The sequence below is a fragment of the Eleutherodactylus coqui genome, chromosome 9 (assembly GCF_035609145.1).
Source record: "Eleutherodactylus coqui strain aEleCoq1 chromosome 9, aEleCoq1.hap1, whole genome shotgun sequence".
NCBI lineage: Eukaryota > Metazoa > Chordata > Amphibia > Anura > Eleutherodactylidae > Eleutherodactylus > Eleutherodactylus coqui.
In genome coordinates this window covers 123,375,750-123,393,695 of record NC_089845.1, presented here as the reverse complement: position 1 = coordinate 123,393,695, position 17,946 = coordinate 123,375,750, and the positions used below count along the sequence as shown (strand labels likewise).

The 17,946-nt window shown below is 43.1% G+C and overlaps 1 protein-coding gene across 1 annotated transcript in view; it reads right to left on the bottom strand.

Annotated features, from left to right (window-relative positions):
- Positions 1–17,946, bottom strand: part of CNGB3 (cyclic nucleotide gated channel subunit beta 3) — a 140,690-nt gene that overhangs the window by 51,560 nt on the left and 71,184 nt on the right. Inside the window, exons 9-11 of the mRNA XM_066578879.1 lie at positions 13,620–13,742; positions 6,156–6,297; positions 1,112–1,271 (exon numbers count right to left, since the gene is read on the bottom strand). Of these exons, the coding sequence (XP_066434976.1) occupies positions 1,112–1,271; positions 6,156–6,297; positions 13,620–13,742 (425 nt within the window). The remainder of the gene's footprint in view (positions 1–1,111; positions 1,272–6,155; positions 6,298–13,619; positions 13,743–17,946) is intronic.

Genomic DNA, 17,946 nt, shown 5'->3' with positions numbered 1-17,946 from the left:
CACATTTTCGTATTTTGTATGCAAATTTCAGTAGTGAAAAAAAATAGAACATGTTCTATTTTTCTGCATATTTAAGTACCAAGGGCTCCTTCACAATTTGAGCACGTTTTTGTGCAAGGAAATACATTCACGCAAATCGCATACAATAAGAGCCATTGATTTCAATGGGATCACTCACGTTACTTGTTTTTGCCCATGCATCTCCGTCAAGCGGAAAAAATAAGCAACATGGCATAAAGTACGCATGAATATGCATGGAAAATGGTGTCATTGCACAGCCATCTGTCAGAATGTTAATTGCGGGGGATGCAGGGCAGACATCTAGGAGGTTATTTAGGATTATTTCATTTTGGACGCTCAACCGAGTGGAGATGGAGATGCTCATCAATTTAGTAGATTAGAGGCCAGGACTCTGGGACATCGGAGGATGGACCCTGAACCACCGAAGCCTCCTTCTAGGAACATCGTCCGCTATCTGACGTGCCTGCCAAATCTGCGCGTCAGCAACCAAGGCAAAAGAGCATCCTCGTCATAAGAAGACATCTCCAACCTCAGCTATTCTCTCACAAATCCAGTACCAAAGTACCAGAAGCCTCGCAGGATAGCGTCACACCGCACTTGTAGAATATTTATGGGTGATTGCAGGGGGCTGGGTCAATGATGACAGCATGATGCAGTGTTGTTATGTAAACTGAAAAACACAATTACATGTGCAAAAAAGACTCGTTCACTGTACAAGTACAGGAGTGAGCGTATTTGCGCTTACGCTCATCTGCAGGAGCCCCATAGAAGTCAATAGGGAGTGCCCAAATACATGCACAATAAGGAGATGCATGAAACACTACGTAATTATACAGAATAAAACATCTGGAACTCATTAGCTTCACTCGGTGCGTCTTTGTTTACCAGGTGCAACTGAACATGCCTTGTGGGCGCACACAATACACTAAAGTTTGCTGATGCAAGGGCAAAAAAGCATCGTTCATTCCCCAAAAACGCTATACTCATGCGCGCACACATACGCCGGCCTAACACTTTATTTAATTTCAGGATAAATGTTAAAGATCCATCTGTATTTTAGTGGTAAACGTAATAAGAGATAAACTCCTACCCAGCATTCCTTGTGAATCCCATGTGTACTCAAACCAGGTCCGCACACGGTTCTGTACATGCTTGGGGATTTTGTTTGTGTTCATATAGGAAACCGCCATATCCACGCTGGCACGGTAATGGCTTTGTCCTGCGGTCGCAGCTCCGATTACATCACGCATCTATGAAAGACAACGATAGTTCAGACCTTTTATAACTACGGTATTTTATTTGTCATACAATGATACAAGCCCGGCCTCCCAATGTCTTTATTGCACAATAATAGTAATAGAATATTACTGGACTTCATAGTTACTTTTACTGTCGAATCTTCAGAGCTCTGGTTTACAATAGTGTAGAGGGGTGGGGGTGGGGGCAAGGCATAGTATGTGCAAGTGTTTGTTTTAGGCCTAATTCCCACGGGCGCAATGCTCACGGTGCAGAATTCCACCCCGTGAAAAAAAACGTAATCACCCGCGGCATGTTCTATTTGCCGCGGGACTACATGTGGACGGCTTCCACGCTATTTTCCGCTGTAGCACAGCGGTAGATAGCGTGAAAACGCTTCCCTGCCCACTGACGCCCGCATTTTTGTGCAATTGTGGGTATATATATTTAAATTGCTTTCTGTCGCAATTTTTGTCCCACATGACTTTTTTATTTTTCCATAGGTGGGGCCGTGTGAAGACTCAGTTTTTGCAGGGCTATCTGTATATTAGTACCATTTTGGACAACATACGACTAATAGATTTTTATTTAATTTTTTCTTGGAGATGGAGTGCGCAAAAAACACAATTCTGCCCTTACATTTTTTTTCTGATGGAGTTTATTATGCAGGATTAACAACATGAAATTTTAATAAAATGGACATTTACAGATACCTCGATGCCAATTTTTAAATTTTAACATTTTTTAGATGCAATGACTGCAAATTTTATTATTTTTTTACTTTTATTATTTTTTCTTAGTTTTTTTTTCTTTACGTTACTTATTTTTACCAGTCCCGACAGGGAACTTGAACTTGCAATGGTTTGATCGCTAATACAGTATAATGCAATACCGTGTATTGCATTATGCTGTATTTTAACAGGCAGCCAATCAAAGATGTGCCCACTTTTAGCAGTGCTACACTCACTGTTACATGACCATCTATTGGAGGGAGCCACACCCTTAAATAGATTACTAATGCTCATGTGTGTAATGTGCTTTCACCCTTTCAATCTCATGAAACTTGAACATACTGTTGGGTTCCCAATCAATATGGCGAATGAGGCACGGCTGACCAGAGGACATGACAGGTCTTCTTTCATGTGCCTGATTAATCGGTAGGAAGCACTTCTACTCTTATACGGTTTTGAGACAGAATTCTGTTCAGGGACTAGGGAGAAAGCAGGGTATATTACCCGCACTTGTTCTTTTCTGCCATCCATTCGATCCTCACGTTCTGATCCTGGTTTTTGGTAATCTAAGATGGCCACTGCAATTTTCTATCAAGCTAATGCACACTTTGCACTGCTCCCTGATTGGCCAGTGCTCCTCACATGAGAAGCACTGCCCAATCAGAGAGTAAGTATAGTGCATTAATAGTCCAACACTACTAGTGCACTGTGAGGGATTAGGCAGTCTGAAGATTGTGTCATCCATCTTGGATGGCCGACAAGTGGGACTTCAACTGGTAGATCATACGGACAGCAGAAAAGAACAAGTGCAGGTAATATATCTCCTTTGGTCCCAGGACAAAATATAATCTGGAAACCGGAGGGTCACTTTAATTACTGTGACTTGATACTTCTAAGTGTTGTGAGGTACTGAGGGGTGTAGTGGTGGATGGTCGCTACGTCGCCCCTCGGTTCCGGTATTATGTATAAGGGGACTGGAGGAGGGTCAGGTCTCGCTCGCAGAGACATAAGAAACCCGGAATGTAATGTGGTCTCCAGCAAGTAGTTGCTGGAGATCTGTTGGTTAAAAATATCCTGGCCGGGTTTTTTTGGAATGGATGGCAGGTTGGCAGAGGGGCTGTCCATTCCACCTCCTCCACTCCAGGATGTGGTGCGAGCTCAATCAGCTCAGGGGCTGAGGCTGAGCCAGGCTGCACATAAATGGCAGGTGCACGGACACAGGAGGTCTAGAGAGATGGCTGCTGAGCCCTGGCAGCCTGTGTGACCGGCTGGAGATAGAAGCCCTGCTATGCGCTGCACCTGCCAAGTGTGACCTGATCAGGCCGGGAGGGCCTGATAGCTGAATCTGGACTTTTAAATTGCCCTTTTGCCTGAAGTTAAGGTTGGACTTTTATGTTGCTATTTTGCCTGAAGTTAAGGCTGAACTGTTTAAGTTGCTGATATAAGAAAATAAAGACGCAGGTCACGCCTGCTTTGGACTGCATCCGCTGGGGTTTCCGTCTCTGTGTATCAAGAACCCGCACGCCTACCAAGCCATACCCCCACAGTGTGTATTCACAAACTATTATATAATAATAATTAGGAACATCATACTAAATAACTCACCTGTTTATATTACATTTCATGTGATAAGCCTGAGCTCTCCCGTGTAGTTCTTTTCTTGGTTTAATGCTCGACTCATTGCAGGCCCAACATGATTACTCAACTTTTTGTCAAGACATTGAGACTGAACAATTCATCATTTTGTGCTGATGTTTTAATCTAATACCTTTAATAATAAACGCATTGTGCTTTGTTATCTCGCATGCAGCTTCATCTTCAGGTCTTTGCGGAAATGGATGTCTCATATTGATTTTTTAAATGGAAATTCCAGTGTCTACATACATCCAGCTACTTTAACAAACTGGCAGAGGCTCATTTGTTCATGGAGATTTTTTTTAAATTAAGCAATATCTCCAAGGACGGAAATAAATAATCATTTCATCATAACAATAAAAAGATAGCTTCCGTCAGCCTTTCAGGAAATGTCTTTAAGATCTGTTAATAAACAGCATTTTTGGGGTCGCTGAACAAAAGTCTTTTATACCAAAGTCAGTCTCGACACCCACTTGTGTGTTTTTTCTTCTAGTGCCAAAAAATATATTTTTCAAGTATGCTTTTAAAAATGACAGTGCCATGATAAAAATACAAAGTTACCTCTATGCCAATGGTTCAGCCCAATTTTATGTGAAGTGGGGAAAAAATCCATTGAAATGTTGTACTCTGTTGGGGAAAAGACAAATTTGCCATGGTGCGGTAAAATGAAACTAATGCTAAAAAGACCCATTGAACTGAATAAGATTTGTGTAACTATTAAAGCGACCCTATGGTTTTGGGACAAAATTCTGTCCCAGGACAGGAGGAGCTAGGGGAAGGTATATTACCTGCAAGTGTTCCTCTTTTCCACCCCTTCGATGTGCCAGTTGCATGGCTCATTCTTGATAGTCAAAAATGGCCACAAGAATTTTCTAACTATATCCAATGCACACTGTGTATTGCTTTCTAATTGACCAGTGCTGATCACGTGACCAACTCCAGCCAATTAGAAGGAAGGTACAGTTGGTACATTGGTACTGGTAGTCTAACACTACCTGATTGTGTCAGACATCTTGATGGAACTGATCGATCAGAGGAGCGGTAGAGAAGAACAACTGCAGATAATGAACCCCTCTACTCCTCTAGTCCTGATACAGAATTGTGTCCCAAATCAGAGGGACATTTTAATTCTGTTAAACTCTTAATGCAAGAAGACATACATGTAGGTTATCTGTGGGGTGTACACATATATCATTGCTATAACATAGCCACTGGGGCAATGCCCATGTGACCACTGCAGGAACCATTCAACAATGTCCGTGATCAGACACAACTCTGATCCCTGTCATTTAACCTCTAATCAATAGCAACCACAGCATCTAAGTGGTTTTACAGAGTGGCTGACACCCCCATTGGTCAATGCAATCGGGGAGGAGAGGGCGTGAGGATGGTTTGTTATAATAGCAGGAGGCTTAACCCTTTCCAATCCACTGCCTGACTTCTTCCAACATTCTGATTGAAGCATGTACAGCTCCGATGTCGGAAGACGTCCGGCAGGGTATTCTTACTGTAAATTACTGGCCGCTCTGTTCTCGGGGGTGTCTCCAGCATGTCACATACTACAGTACTGTCTATAGCTAGCAGATGGCACCATTGTAAAATGGCAGAAAGAGAAAGCCCCCCCTAGGAAATTCTGAATCCAAAATTGGATTAAAAAGGATTAATAATGGCCCCAAAGTCTGCTATCTTAGTACTGTAGTTAAGTCGTTCCAGTGGCAGGATCTAAAAGGATGCCTGTCCATGTTTTACTGACATGCATATTGCACTACAATACATATATATATTACAGTATATTATATCAGTGATGATGTCCACTGGCGGTAATGTAAAAAATCTTGAATAAAAATGTGCACATAAATAGTATCGTTGTGTTCATAATGGCTTAAACTATTAGATGATTAGATTATTCAACCTACATGGTGAATGCTGTAAACAATTAAAAAACAATTCCAGAATTGCTGTTTTTGCTCACCCTGCCTCCAAAAAAACAAGATAAAAAGCAATTTAAAAAGTTTTATGTATCCCAAAATGTTAACAGCATTGAAAACATCAACTCATTCTCCCAAAAACAAGCCCTCATGTAGCTCTGTCATTGGAAACGTAAAAAGTTACCACTCTCTAGAGATTTGAAGTCGCTGTAATCATTGAAGCATTTTTAATCGGGAATTCTTTTGATCTTTTATGTTTTTCTCTTTTTTAAGATGTTTAACTAAATCAATCTATTAGCACACGAGTGGGGTTCGTTGAGGAAAGAATTGGGCAGCATATATTAAGTGACTGAAATACTGGAGAAATGTCATTGATCTGGGGACTTATTCCCTTTGTCAAATTTGGAGTAAGGAAGGATTTTTTCCCCCTAAAATTGGCTTTTACCTCATGGGGTTTTGCTTGCCTTCCTCTGCATCAATATTACAGGCTGAACTGAATGGACATATGTCTTATTTCAACCTTATAATCTGCATTGTTTCCTTCTATATAATATATTCACCTTTACTGACATGGCCGTGATTCTAGTAATTTTCTATCTTTTACCTGTCCAATCAAACTTGAAAAGACGAAGACACCAGAGAAATAATTTAACAGCTGGAAAAGTATTTCAAATAATGTTTGAGGTTCGGCGAGGCCCCCTATTGTGATCAAAGTCCGTACTGCAAAGTAGTAACATCTCAGATACCTGCGGATAAACAAGCCAAGGACATTGATTAATATTTTTAGATGTTCCTTCTCAAAGGGTATGAATGATATCAGAGAAGTACATGTACTCTGTGTGATTCATACACCTTAGGACATCAGAGTAATGAAGGTTAGGTAAAGATGAAATATTACACTAAACTATCAAAATAACCCAGTGTATTCGGCAATACAAAAACGTTGGGTACATTGTGATCCAAAGATTCTGTCAAGAGTTGTTACAGTATCTCGAAAGCATCAGGGATAATGATTCTAAGTACCAGCTATTAATTTATACTTTACCTACATCCTAAAATGTGCGTCCATTGTGGTCAGAGATACCAAGTACCATGATGACCGATACTAAAAAAATACTTGGAATGATAAGCATTAGAAATGAGGGAACGTACTCCTGTAGGGCGATTTCGCAATCGAGCAGCGCTTTTTTCGAGTAACTGACTACTCGGGCGAAAAGATTCGGGGGGCGACGTGGTGGAGTGGGGGGTAGCAGGGGGGAAGAGGGGGGAGCTCTCTCCCCCCCCCCACTCCCCTCTGCAACCCCCTGCTCACCCCCGTCGCCCCCCGGAATCTTTTTGCCTGAGTAGTCAGTCACTCGAAAAAAGCGCTGCTCGATTGCGAAATTGCCCTAAAGGAGTACGTTCACTCATTTCTAATAAGTATGCTTTCAAAATTTTTTTAGGAATTAAAAGTGGCAGATAGTTTTAAAAAATAAAGAAAAGACATATTCATACTTTTGTTCACCTCTCTTGTCCACCACCGCTGGTATGGTCTGTGCCGATTCAATGTCAAAAGCGATTGTAGTGGTCATGAGTAGAGATGAGCGAGCGTACTCGGTTCGGGTGTTTTTGCACTCGAGCACCGCTTTTATCGAGTAACTGACTACTCGGACGAAAAGATTCGGGGGGCGGGGGGCAGCATGGTGGAGCGGGGGATAGCAGTGGGGAACAGGGGCGAGCTCTCTCTCTCCCCCCCACTCCCCTCTGCAACCCCCCGCTCACGCCCGGCGCCCCCCGAATCTTTTCGTCCGAGTAGTCAGTTACTCGGTACTCGGAAAAAGCGGTGCTCGAGTGCAAAAGCACCCGAACCGAGTACGCTCGCTCATCTCTAGTCACGAGCCATTCATAGCTCAAGTGACCGCTCAGTCAATCATTAGCCTCAGTGGACATCTGTGTATAAACAGCATTACTGCTGACGTCAATGATTGGCTAGGCAGTCTTGTGAGTGTTGAAAAGCACGTGATTACTGCAGCCATATCCGGGACTGGATCAGTGTGGGAGCTCTGAAGAGGAAAGACCAATAAAATGGAATATATGTTTTTTTTTAATTTTATAATGCTACCTGCTCCTATAATGTATTGCACCTTTTAGGGGTGCATTCACACTCTGCTGTCAAATTAAATTTTTTTGGCTGCAAATACTGCAAAATCACAGCCAAATTATGCGGTTTTGCAGCGATTTTGCTAAATCCGTGTAATTTATCAGTCATAGCGGCATGGAACAGCATTTACTCGCAATGTATGAATGCATTTGATTCAGCTTGTCTAAAGGGATTTTCCAGAACTGAAATATTGATAACCTTTCCTCAGGAGTGGTTATCAATAGTTGACTGGCAGGGGTCTACCTCTCAGGAATTCCACCAATCAGCTGGAGAAAGTGTTGTCAGAAACCAACAGCTCTGTTCATATTGCAGTGGTCAAGGATGGTATTGCAGACACAGTTTCCATTCAAGTAAATGAAAACTATGACTGTAATACCATCCTTAACCACTAGTGTAGTGGCCTGGCTATCAGCAGATTGTAGATGGCGGACCTCCACTGATCAACTATTGATGATGAATCCTGAGAATAGCTCACCACCAGCCAAAGGGAAGACAATTAAGAATGATGTCATGCATGTTGTTATATAGTAGGTTGCTTTTTGTCTGCATTATTTATGCATGTCGATAACTTTTGGGGACATGATAATTTCATACATTTAATTGCAATTCTGTTATTTTGGCTCCTAGTCTTAAGTATTGTATAGCTTTTTCTTTAAATTTCATTGTTTTTGGGTGTTTTTCATTTCAAGCCTTAGTAGCTTGTTCAGCTCGTACGAAAATGGTAATGTAGCCCCTTTAGCATTCAAGACTGTTGCTTTGTTTGGTATTTGCTTCTAAAGCTACAGTCAGAAATATGGCAATAAAAAGAGAGAGGAAACCATGCAAAATAACAGCAGCATATGTGCAAAGTATGCAAAATGATTGACAAAGCCTAACAATCCTGTAATAATAGACAAGAGCTGTTCTGCATTGACAGTACAGAGCACATGCATTTTATTCAGAAAATGGAGTTAAAATAACAATGCTTTGGGCGATAGTATGCCAGGTTGCTCTGCAACACATCGATACCCATTCCAGAGCCTCTGGCACTGAATTAAACAAATACTGTTATAGACTGGCATGCTAATGTGTAAACAGCCAGAGCAGAATGTAACAGACTGAGCATAAATAATGAGCGAGGCAGAGGCTAGATCACAGACTAAGGTGTGTGCGACCTCCTGGGTTCTACCAGATAGCAGGAATAGCGAAGAACACACATTTTCAGAAATGAACTAAATATCTTAAAACTTTTTTTAAAAAGTCTTTTGTATGACGGAGTTGTTGCTTATACTAAACTTTTTTAGTAAAATTGAATGGAAGAAGGTAGCCTCATCTGATGAATGATGGTTACTTTTATATCATGTAGATGCCTGGGCATCACTTAGCTGGGGAAGAGGTGGCACCAGGATGTACTATGAGAAGACAAGCTGGTGGACATAATGGGATGCTCTGGGCAATGTTCTTCTGGGTACTTGGGTGCTGGCATTCGTGTAGATGTTACTTTGACATGTACCACCTACCTAAACATTGTACAGACAAGTTCTTGGCTTCATCGCAGTGATATTCCCTTATGGCAGTGACCACTTTCAGCAGGATAATGCTCTGTCACATTGCACAAATTGTTCAGAAATGGTTTGTGGAACATGATATGAGTTCAAGGTAATGACTTCTCATGCAAGTTCTCCAGATCCCAATCTGATCGGCATCTCTGGCATGTGCTGGGAAAGCAAGTCCGATGCATGAAGGCCCCAACTCACAATTTGCAAGACCTAAAGAATCAGTTGCTAAAGTCTTGGTGCCAAATACCACAGGACACCTTCAGAGGTCTTTTAAAGTCCACAGTTCAAAGATTCAGAGCTGTTTAAGTGGCAAGATGAAGATGGACACAGACACTCCTATCAAAGCTACTGCTGATCTCTCAGCTCGTATCATACAGGGGAACACAATTTTTGATGACTGAGATGTTAGACCTTTTTTGGAGTTCTTTGTGGTCGTAGAGTCTGAAAATGACATTAGTTGAAAATGACATTAGAGTTTTTTTCTCCATCAGGTCTGCTTATCAGGATATGACATAGGTCCATATAAATGTATCCATGTACACATATTGTATTATACATGTAATGACTGCCAATCAATAGCTGAAGGTATGAAGATAAATCCCAAGAAGCCTAGAACACGAATAAAACAAAAGTTTCTTAATTAAGAAATGTTGATGAAACTACATTTCTGTGATTTCCTGCGATGAGATGTTCCTGGGCATTCGCGCTGGATGTTTCACCAGTAGTCCGCCATCATATGTGTATCCCATAGTCCACAGTCCTGTTCTTCCACGGTCACCAGTAGTCCGTCATCATATGTGTTTCCCATCGTCTGCAGTCCTGTTCTTCCACGGTCACCAGTAGTCCACCATCATATGTGTATCCCATCGTCCACAGTCCTGTGCTTCCACGGTCCTTATTTCCTGATGAAATCACTCATACTGTTGTTGTTTGCATCACCAAGACAATCTGGAAATCCATGCAAAATGACTATGCAGATAATATGATTTCACGCTCAAGTGTTCAAAACCAGAAGTGATCATGTTCTCCACAAGTTCACTCTAGTCTACGGCCTTATAGTTCCCAAGGAAATGCTTTACAACCATACAAAACAACAACCGTGCACATGCCTCAAAGTTATCTACTGAGTCTTGGAAATGTTGGTCCTTCATGAGGTTCTGGATATGTAGCCCATAGAGATGAGCGAACGTACTCGGATAAGCACTACTCGTCCGAGTAATGTGCCTTATCCGAGTACCGCTGTACTCGTGCTGAAAGATTCGGGGCGCTCCGCTGCTGACAGGTGAGTCGCAGCGGGGAGCGGGGCAGAGCGGGCGGGAGAGAAGGAGAGAAAGATCTCCCCTCCGTTCCTCCCCGCTCTCCCCTGCAGCTCCCCGCTCCGCAGCGCGTCCCGAATCTTTCAGCACGAGTACAGCGGTACTCGGATAAGGCACATTACTCGGACGAGTAGTGCCTATCCGAGTACGTTCGCTCATCTCTACCCAACAAGCTTTCAGCTTCTTCATGCTCATCGTTGGAAACATTCTACATTTGTAGCTCAAACACGTTCCATTTCTCTTCAATGTCTTTACAAAATTGTTTCATCAAACCAAGTGTGATGTGCGGCGGTGGCGATATGTACCATATGTATTAATAGTCAGCAAATGCTGGCGGGAAAGTAAAGTAATCATAACAACAATAGATAATTACATCAGAAATATCTCAAAAACTAAAGTACCTAGAACAATATGAATGGTACAACAGCACAAAAATGTCCAGAATAAGGTCTAAAATTCCAGGCATCATAAAAAATGTTGTTTTGTTCCCCAGTGTAATAGAGAAGATCACAGCTCATCCTCCTGACTGTACATATTAGCTACAGCCATGTTTAGGGGAATCTAGACTACAGATGATAATGGCAATGTTGCAGAGATGGTACAGGCTGGAACTTGTCAAGTGATGCTGGGCTGATGCATCATGGGATTGATGTGAAAGTAATATCAAGATGGGATCTGATAAGTATTAGACAGGAGGCTGCACTGCACTTTTTTAAACTTATTTTTGCAACAATTTTTTTTTAATCAGGGAAAACTCTCTGGTGCAAGTACCAATAGCATTAGATAGGAATAACTCACTTTGCTACTATCCTTGATTAGTATCAAAACAACCTCCAATGTGTTTAAACCTAAACTAGTTTCTTCCTTAAAGGGGTTCTGTGATTTAAAAAAAAAAAATTATATATATATATATATATATATATATATATATATATATATATATATATATATATATATATATATATATTTACCTATTCCTTCCCCGTCAGTCTACTTTCCAGATCTTAACCTCCCCTATCTTCTCCTGTCTCCTGCGGTACAGGGGGTCAACTCACCTCCAGCTGGCTGATTCCTCTCCTTCCTGTGAGGTTACGTACACTCAGTCAGTCTTCTTCCTGCCAGACAATGTACGTAACGTCACAGTTCACAGGCCAGCAGAGGAAGTGCCGATCTACTGTAGAGACTGCTCATGCATGCTGTCTTGGAAATAGATCAGGCAGTAAACGATACAGCACAGGGATGTGACCTTCACTTACCCGGCCGGAAGAAAATGTGAGGATTGCAGCCTTCATAACAAGCCAGCCAGTGTGTAGTGAGGTGACCTGGAGCACTGCAGAAGCTCAGCAAGGAGAAGATGTGGCAAGGGAAGAATTAGGTGAGTAGACAGTTTAGCTGACTGCTTATTGAGGGGCTTCTGACTAGAAACGTCACTCAGCTTCTTTCATAACACACTGTGCAAAAGAAAATAGTGCAGGCAGATTGAAGGAGGTTGGGTGACATTTCTCAGCTGCATGTCCCTCCATAAGTAGCCATCATATGGACAGAGGAAATCTCAGAATGGGAGAAAGAGGCAGGTCCAGCATGGAGCCAGAATTTGGTTATCAAGAGGAATGAGGTTGACCTTGTAATAGAGGTATATTAGTAAGTAGCTATTAAAGTGCTTTGAATTGATTTCACCCTAAAGTGGCCAACCGCTTTAAATATGTGGTTAGAATGAACAACTGATCTCCAGGGAAAGTCAGAGCCGTGGCAATGAGCTGTTCACAAAATCAGCTTCATTACAAAAAGAGCTCGTCCGGAACTTGCCCTATTGATGACTTATCCTTAGGAAGGGTCATCAGTAGCTATTGCTGGGGCCTGTTGCTCAGGATCACTGCCGATCAGCTGTTCGCTAAGCCACTATCAGTCCAGACAGCGCTGGAAGCAAATAAAACTGTCCGTATTGCAGCGGCCCACATTGGTGCAGGCATAACAACTCCCATTGAATTCAATGGGAGCTGTGCTTGCAGGACCTACCTAAGCCACTGCAATGTTGATAGCACTATCTGCTTTAAGCACTGTTCAAACTAACAGCAGTCCGGTGAACAGTTGATTGTCAGGGATCCCAAGTGGCAGACCCCCCACAATCAACTACTGATGACCTATTTTGAGGATTGGTCATCAATTGTAAATTTCCCGGACAAGCCCTTTAACTTCTTTCAATTGTTCAAGAGCTGTGATGGCAATGGGTTATCATGGTAGACCTGCAAAATAATTATCCCGAAAAGGTTTCATTGCTCACTATGTGTGGTTCAACTGTGTTCGCAACCCATACTAAAAAAATGCTCCCACCCTGGGAAGCTGCCATAGCTTATAGGCCGATGTGCCCACTGCATGCCAAAAATAAAAGCTTGTTGTAAAAAGTAGCAAACAATATAAAAGGAAGTTATCCGCTGAAAGTCCTAAAAAATATCTGCCCTTCTGAAAGTTGAACTACAGATATAGCCTGTGGCCATCAATACAATGATCAAATCCTATAGAAACAAGTGATCTCAAGGGAGAATGTGCTTTCGCAAATGTGCTCTTGATAATAAATCTATTGTAGCCCCTCGGCTGCTGAAGACAAATGGGAGTCAGTATGATTAAAAATGTATTTGTTCACTTTAAGACATTTTGAAATTCCACTGCGAGCCTCGTGGCGTACAGTATGTCACTTAGAGCTACTTTTTAAAAAGCCCCATGATACCGTGGATGCATAAATAATATACTTCCTCTTGGATCTCTCCATCATTTCTATTGTCATTGTGTCATTTGTAGAGCAAATGAAATAACAAGCTGTCAGTTCTATCAAATGACAGATCGTTATACCAGTGGCTGCTAAATTTGACCTTTTGTGATAACATATTAGCATTAACTGTGCCTTACGTCCAAGATATATCAGCCTACTAAAAATATCCTCTAAGCTTCTCGAAGGTTATTGCTCGATGGTTGCGGGTTAAATCTGATTTAATGTTTGGAGACAGTTAAACGTTCTGTGGATCGATCTGAACATTCGGCAACAAATATTTATAAGTGTAGCGATAATCAGAACTTACATGTTGCCGTTTCCATCATAAACCCATTTGGTGCTACCAATGCCTTCATAAGCGGAAGCCCAGTAGTAAACGCAGGCGTTGAGATGAAGAATGAATAAGAGGTAACCTGTTGTTCTAATGACTCTGAAAGAAACAATATAATATTTAGTGGGGTACTAATATGAACATGGGGGGCACTATCTACGTGAAAAAATTGTCAGAGAGGGTGGCAGCAACTTATTTTTCATCTATGGCAATAAACATATACATGCAAGGTTTTGGATGACTCAAAGACATAGCCACAGCTGAATGAGCATTTGGCAGTTTATCTAATATGTAGCGCCATCTTAAAGGGTTTCTCCAGTTGTAAACTACTGATGACCTATCCTTAGGATCAGCGGGGTTCTGTCACCCACATGCCTACTGATCAACTGTTCACTGGTCCAGTGTGCTCATGCACTAAGTTGATTTCTACAGGAAGAAGACAGCTCCATTCCAACTGTAGTGGCCAAGTTTGCTATTGCAGGCAATTTACATTAAAGAGAACTTTGCCAGTAATACCAAACCTGACTACTGCAGTGGGAACTAAGCTGTCTGCCTTTTACAGAAATTAGCTCAGTGCAGGAGCACACTGCCCCAGCGAGCAGCTGATTAGAAGGATTCCTGGGCGGCAGACACCTGTTGATCTACTACTGATGGCGTATCCTGTTGATAGGCCAAAAATAGTTTTGTAGCTGTACAACCCATTTAACCCCTTAGTGACTGCCAATATGTTACTAAGGGCCATATTCTGAGGCATGTGACTTTTTCTACGGTGACGGAGTTGGGGTTCACCCGTTTGATGACAGCTGGGGTACAGCTCCAGATATTAGAAAAAATGTTTTGATAGTGAGGGTGATAAATAAGTGGAAAAGGTTGCCATGGGAGGTGGTGAGTTCTCCTTCAATGGAAGTCTTCAAACAGAGGCTGGATAGATATCTGTCTGGGATGGTTTAGTGAATCTTTCATTGAGCAGGGAGTTGGACCCGATGACCCTGGCAATCCTTTCCAACTCTACCATTCTATGAGTCTAAAAGACAGTGGGATAGCAGCAAAAGCAAAGGTATGGTAGCCTGCAGGAGCAGGCATTGAGACAGCATTACTGTTCAAACCAGTAACCTAAGGCTGTTAAAGAAGCTGTTCAGCAGTGTAACCACCTGCAAGAGACCAGCAATCCTTACAGAGGCTGCAACAAGGAGCGACCATCTGTAAGGAAAACAGCTCAGAGACATTCCATGGACATTGGATCAGGAATCATCAGCGAATGCCAAAAGGTTCTTCAATTATAGGTCATAAGTGAGGTCGGCCCTCAATAAAAAACAAACGTGTGCACACGTACACGGACTGTTAGGGACTATGCAGGCCTGCTAGTTACACAACATTATTCTGTGGGATATGAGTAAATTGTTGTCTCGAATGCTCAGCAAAATGAACTGAGACTTTAGTTGTGTTGGTACTTTCAGGAATGTTGCTTTAAGCATTTAATTATTGCTAGTTGCAGACAATTTTTTTAGTAATCTTCAGACTGTGTGCAACAGCCTTCAATTACTGGGTTAGCTATTGGAGCACCGTTTATTCTCTTGCTGAAGTGTAATACTGATATTGTGATTAATAACCATTATACTACAAACACACGGAGTCAGGGAGCTGTTGCTGGAGCTACACCCTGAGGCCTTAGTCACACGGGCGTTTTTTCACGCGATTTGCGGATCGCATGACGGATGCGCATCCGCAAATCGCGTGACCGGTGCGCACAAGTCGCCCGCAAATCGCCCGAAAATCTGCTCCTAGCCGCGTTTCATTAGAAACGGGCCGCAGCTGTCCAGCGCATTGCATTCAATGGAGACGGCAATAGAGCCGGCTCCATTTAAAGCAATGCGCTGCGGGCGAGCCCGGGATGAATTGTCGGGAAGGGCTTAAATATATAAGCCCTTCCCTGCAATTCATCCTAAAATGTGTAAAAATAAAAAATATATATATACTCACCTTCTCCCGGCAGCCGGAGCTCCGCGCGGCCGTCCTGCAGTGGGTGTGAAGGGGGTGTGAGTCAGACCTGCCCCCTGATTGGCTCAGCGCTGAGCCAATCAGAGGCATGTCTCACTCACACCCATTCATGAATTCATGAATGGATGTGAGTCAGACCTGCCCCTGATTGGCTCAGCGCTGAGAGGCAGCAGTCACTCACCCATTCATGAATTCATGAATGGGTGTGTGAGTGAAACTTGCCTCTGATTGGTCAGGGCTGTGACCAATCAGAGGCAGATTATTCAGCAGGCGGGGATTTTAAAGCCCCGCCGGCTGATTAGTGCCGAGAAGCAGTTCAGGAGAACTGACAGCGGCCGCGGCAGAATTCCGGCTGCAGCGAATGCCAAAAGGTTCTTCAATTATAGGTCGTAAGTGAGGTCGGCCCTCAATAAAAAACAAACGTGTGCACACGTACACGGACTGTTAGGGACTATGCAGGCCTGCTAGTTACACAACATTATTCTGTGGGATATGAGTAAATTGTTGTCTCGAATGCTCAGCAAAATGAACTGAGACTTTAGTTGTGTTGGTACTTTCAGGAATGTTGCTTTAAGCATTTAATTATTGCTAGTTGCAGACAATTTTTTTAGTAATCTTCAGACTGTGTGCAACAGCCTTCAATTACTGGGTTAGCTATTGGAGCACCGTTTATTCTCTTGCTGAAGTGTAATACTGATATTGTGATTAATAACCATTATACTACAAACACACGGAGTCAGGGAGCTGTTGCTGGAGCTACACCCTGAGGCCTTAGTCACACGGGCGTTTTTTCACGCGATTTGCGGATCGCATATCGGATGCGCATCCGCAAATCGCGTGACCGGTGCGCACAAGTCGCCCGCAAATCGCCCGAAAATCTGCTCCTAGCCGCGTTTCATTAGAAACGGGCCGCAGCTGTCCAGCGCATTGCATTCAATGGAGACGGCAATAGAGCCGGCTCCATTTAAAGCAATGCGCTGCGGGCGAGCCCGGGATGAATTGTCGGGAAGGGCTTAAATATATAAGCCCTTCCCTGCAATTCATCCTAAAATGTGTAAAAATAAAAAATATATATATACTCACCTTCTCCCGGCAGCCGGAGCTCCGCGCGGCCGTCCTGCAGTGGGTGTGAAGGGGGTGTGAGTCAGACCTGCCCCCTGATTGGCTCAGCGCTGAGCCAATCAGAGGCATGTCTCACTCACACCCATTCATGAATTCATGAATGGATGTGAGTCAGACCTGCCCCTGATTGGCTCAGCGCTGAGAGGCAGCAGTCACTCACCCATTCATGAATTCATGAATGGGTGTGTGAGTGAAACTTGCCTCTGATTGGTCAGGGCTGTGACCAATCAGAGGCAGATTATTCAGCAGGCGGGGATTTTAAAGCCCCGCCGGCTGATTAGTGCCGAGAAGCAGTTCAGGAGAACTGACAGCGGCCGCGGCAGAATTCCGGCTGCAGCGAATGCCAAAAGGTTCTTCAATTATAGGTCGTAAGTGAGGTCGGCCCTCAATAAAAAACAAACGTGTGCACACGTACACGGACTGTTAGGGACTATGCAGGCCTGCTAGTTACACAACATTATTCTGTGGGATATGAGTAAATTGTTGTCTCGAATGCTCAGCAAAATGAACTGAGACTTTAGTTGTGTTGGTACTTTCAGGAATGTTGCTTTAAGCATTTAATTATTGCTAGTTGCAGACAATTTTTTTAGTAATCTTCAGACTGTGTGCAACAGCCTTCAATTACTGGGTTAGCTATTGGAGCACCGTTTATTCTCTTGCTGAAGTGTAATACTGATATTGTGATTAATAACCATTATACTACAAACACACGGAGTCAGGGAGCTGTTGCTGGAGCTACACCCTGAGGCCTTAGTCACACGGGCGTTTTTTCACGCGATTTGCGGATCGCATGACGGATGCGCATCCGCAAATCGCGTGACCGCTGCGCACAAGTCGCCCGCAAATCGCCCGAAAATCTGCTCCTAGCCGCGTTTCATTAGAAACGGGCCGCAGCTGTCCAGCGCATTGCATTCAATGGAGACGGCAATAGAGCCGGCTCCATTTAAAGCAATGCGCTGCGGGCGAGCCCGGAATGAATTGTCGGGAAGGGCTTAAATATATAAGCCCTTCCCTGCAATTCATCCTAAAATGTGTAAAAATAAAAAATATATATATACTCACCTTCTCCCGGCAGCCGGAGCTCCGCGCGGCCGTCCTGCAGTGGGTGTGAAGGGGGTGTGAGTCAGACCTGCCCCCTGATTGGCTCAGCGCTGAGCCAATCAGAGGCATGTCTCACTCACAC